Source organism: Anastrepha obliqua, chromosome 5 (genome assembly GCF_027943255.1).
Source record: "Anastrepha obliqua isolate idAnaObli1 chromosome 5, idAnaObli1_1.0, whole genome shotgun sequence".
In the NCBI taxonomy this organism is placed as follows: Eukaryota; Metazoa; Arthropoda; class Insecta; order Diptera; family Tephritidae; genus Anastrepha; species Anastrepha obliqua.
The window spans coordinates 77386732-77390776 of NC_072896.1; the positions used below are offsets into that span (position 1 = coordinate 77386732).

At 38.1% G+C, this 4045-nt stretch overlaps 1 protein-coding gene across 1 annotated transcript; it reads left to right on the forward strand.

Moving 5' to 3' along the window:
* Positions 1 to 412: 412 nt before the first annotated feature.
* On the forward strand, positions 413 to 1938 carry LOC129247802 (uricase). Its single transcript, XM_054887115.1, has 3 exons — positions 413 to 782; positions 998 to 1297; positions 1427 to 1938. Exons 1-3 carry the CDS (start codon positions 563 to 565, stop codon positions 1909 to 1911), a joined length of 1005 nt encoding a protein of 334 aa, XP_054743090.1. The 5' UTR covers positions 413 to 562; the 3' UTR covers positions 1912 to 1938.
* Positions 1939 to 4045: the final 2107 nt, after the last annotated feature.

Genomic DNA, 4045 nt, shown 5'->3' on the forward strand with positions numbered 1-4045 from the left:
TGTACATAAATATGTAGGAGCACATACTGCTAAGCGTTCTATTTTGCGCGTACATTGCACTTATGTAAATATGTATGCATGTATGCACGGGTTCCAACGCCTCCATTTCTTAGGTAAACTGACTTGCATTTTTTAAATATTTTCTTTCTTGGTATTATTTACAGATTTGTGCCTACATATGTACGCATCTTCTAATAAGCGTATGTTGGTATGTATGTTTGTATATTTTTATCTCTGCTCACTTATCAGTTAGTTAATAACTCTTGCTTATCGCTGGCAGGTCTATCTGTGTATGTATGTAGAGAAAAGCACAGAGTTTTATAATCAAGATCCGTGAATTTAAATCACCTCTGCGGAAATCTTCTTTATCTTATTTTATATAAAATTGTGCAACTGCACCACAACACCAGTCGGAGCCTGACTATACTATCAAACTGATTCCATCAGCGAAGAATCATCATACCACAACTATCTTCGCAAACGCCACAGCGATTTATTGCGTTGGTTGTAACGAGCACGAGCACGCAAAGTACCAAGCCGCCAAACCCAACGATAAGTCACAATGTTCGCACGCCCATTACAAGGCGCTAGCACAGCAACGATCGAGCGACAACCAGCATCGTCGCTCAACGCTCCTCACCAGTATACGATCTCCGATTATGGCTACGGCAAGGATTGTGTTAAGGTCTTGCATGTTAAGAGGAATGGGCCAGTGCACTCGATAAGAGAATTCGAAGTGGGCACACATTTGAAATTGTACAGCCAAAAGGATTACTTTAAAGGTAAATGAGAGGTGTGAAAACCAACCATACACTTGGTGGAGTTTTTTTACAGCAAATTTGGGCACAGCGACTTTTTTCATCTTCACGCAGTTAAGAGATTTTCTGTATAGCTGCAGAGCTAGGAATAAATTCATATGAGTTCAAAACAAATATCGTACATGCAATCGATCAGTTCAAACATTTGACAAATATTCCTTTCTTTCTACTTCCCCTAGGCGATAACTCGGACATTGTCGCCACCGATTCGCAGAAGAACACTGTCTATTTGTTAGCGAAAAAACATGGTATTGAGGATCCGGAAAGGTTTGCTCTGTTACTTGCTAATCACTTCCTCAACAAGTATTCACACGTTGCTGAGGCACATGTACATGTCGAGGAGTATCCTTGGGAGCGCATCACACAAGAGGACGACGGCGACAATTACGCCTCAATCAGCGAACGTCAGCGTCACAATCATGCATTCATCTTTACGCCCATTGCGCAGCGCTATTGCGATGTTTTGGTGAGACGAGCAGGTGGGTTCTTACAATCACAATTCTTAATCCTTTCTTTCTTTGCCTTATTTCTTCAAATATTTTATGTGTCCTGATTTTTTTCATATTAATATTTGCATATTTTTCATTTCATTTCCACTCTACTTGCAGATCCCAAAGTGACTGTAATTTCCGGAATTAAGGGTCTCCGTGTGCTGAAGACCACGCAGTCTTCGTTTGTTAACTTTGTCAACGATGAATTCCGCTCCTTACCAGATCAATACGATCGTCTTTTCAGCACGGTCGTCGATTGCTGTTGGGAATATTCCGATATTAATGATGTGAAATTTTGCCAAACCTGGAATAAGGTGAAAAATATTATTATTCGAAATTTTGCTGGCGATACAAATGTGGGCGTATCTTCGGTATCTGTGCAAAATACGTTGTATCTCTCCGAGAAGGAGGTACTCGATGTTATACCGCAAATTTCGGTGATTTCAATGACTTTGCCAAACAAACATTACTTTAACTTCGATACGAAGCCATTCCAAAGCGTTGTCCCCGGTGATAATAATGAGGTCTTCATTCCCGTCGATAAGCCACATGGCACCATCTATGCGCAATTGTCTAGAAAAGATCTGAAAAGTCATTTATGAAAGGGGAAGATGGAATGAAAATTTCTTTAACTATAATACATACCAGGAATTTCATAATTTTTATAGTTTTCTCGCACATTATTTTAAAATTATTTTAGTTTAAGCTTAAATATCTGTGTACGTATGCAAGTATATACTTCAATAAAATAGGCAAAAAAATTATATCTTCAGATTTTTGTAAAATAAATGTCACCGTAGATTCTGTTTCAGATGTGATTTCTCAAAAAGCCTTGAAGGGAGTATATGAACACTAAATTAGTTTCCGGCAAAATTAATATATGTCGGGATCCAGACCACCCTGACTGTTGTTAAAGGCGAATTGCACAACTTATTTCTCAGGAATGCTCCATTTCTTCCTGTGCTATATCAAATACCCTTTACAAACTCGGTACAATAGACGCAGGGCTCTGAAAGTGCTGGGGACTTTCAGCCCATTCAATTTCCAAAATCGAGCTGTGTTAAGCGGTCATTGGATAATCGACACGCTCGCAGAATAGCTAGGTTTGCCATTTAATCGCCATTGCAGAAGTTGTGGGGGCCTTTCAGAGAAGGAGACTGTTGCGCACTTTCTCTGTAAATGTGTGGGATTGGCAGCTAGACGATTAGTGTCACTTGGAGCTCATTTCTTTTAACAGCGCTGGCTAATTGTATGTACCTGATGTTAGAGGTCTCATAATGGTATCAAAATGGAGCTTTAGTGCTACTTGGGGAGTGCCATTTCACTTACCTATCCATATGAGATGTCACTATTTAATTTCTTTCGAACTTACTGGTAAGCTCTTTCGTTATCGGGCGCCCAGCCGTATAAAAAGGATGTAAGAAATGGCACTTCACTGTTATATGCCTTGACTTATTTCCAGGGCTATAGTATTCACATTCCTTTCAATACCAGTTGATTTAAAATTCATTAAAACAATATTTAAAATTTTTAAAGAAAAATTACACTGCATGACAAAAAAAGAGAAAAACAAAAAAGAATGCGGCAAAACATTTGTGAAAGAGAAAGAGCTTTAGGATATTTTACCACTTGCCGTTTTGTGTCTAAACGCCTTGACTATATTGAAGTTTCCCAATTTGCCTCAAGTTGGTCCAAGTTATTTGAAAAAAATCTCGCACAAAACTACATTTACCATTAATTTTCCCTTCAAGAATCTATAATAAAATTCAAGAAGGCTTATTTTTGTCGTAAGCAGTTCAGAAACGAATAAGTAAGTTGCTAACATGCTAATCCTAACTCGGTGATAGATGAAAACTGCCTACACCCCCAAGTAAGCGTTGCCGGTTTTAGTCCGCGAGTGGTATTTCATTTCCCACCTACCCTGCATATCTGCCGAGCGTTCCCCTATCCACTTAGCAACTTTGATGCCCTATGCCTCCCTAGAAGTTAAACGGAAGGTTTGAGGAAAAAGAAAGTCATTTTTTTCTTGGTAGCTGCCTGTAGTGATCAATACTTCGTAAAGTATCGATCAAACAATTTAAATTTTATGTGTTGTCAAGGTGAAATTTCACACTAAATAATTCTTTTGCTGTTTTTTGTTTGTTCCATTCAGTTGTAATTTACAAGGTGTTAACAATGGAAGTCAACAAAGAGAAAATTCGGAACAGGCCGCTGAAGTTGAGAATGCTGTTTATGGTGTCGATACTGTAACAGCTAATTACGAGCAATTTGGGTTTCGTCGATTCCGTTCAGAAATTTTTGATGTTAAAAAAATTTTAATAATGTCAAAAATGTCTATAAAATGACAGAAATAATCGATCATTAGCTAAAGATCGACCATAAAACAGTTGTAAACCATTTGCACAAAAAATTTACGCAAAAATAGATAGCTAATATATATATTTGTGGAACAGTTAAACCCAATATTCTTCCCCCACTGGGTCATTATTTTGAAAACCCCAAAGTATCAAGGTCAATATATAGTAATATCCTTTAACTCCGCGTGGAGCATAGGGCCAAAACAAAGTGGTTCAAGTCGATACGGTTGTTAACAAGATTGTTGATGTATTGCTGTTTTTGAGATTATTCCAGTTAGTATTGGAGTTCTTATTTTTTATTGGAGTTCCTCAGGTCAGTATCTATCATCCGTCGCCAGCTTCTTGCGCCTTGTGGATTCCATAAAAGTACAGTTCTGTA

Excerpts from the sequence above, each read along its gene's own strand:
- LOC129247802 (XM_054887115.1), top strand. The coding sequence starts at position 563 with ATGTTCGCACGCCCATTACAAGGCGCTAGCACAGCAACGATCGAGCGA. Across the intron at positions 783-997 it reads CCAAAAGGATTACTTTAAAG|GCGATAACTCGGACATTGTC; the intron begins GTAAATGAGAGG and ends TACTTCCCCTAG. Across the intron at positions 1,298-1,426 it reads TGTTTTGGTGAGACGAGCAG|ATCCCAAAGTGACTGTAATT; the intron begins GTGGGTTCTTAC and ends CTCTACTTGCAG.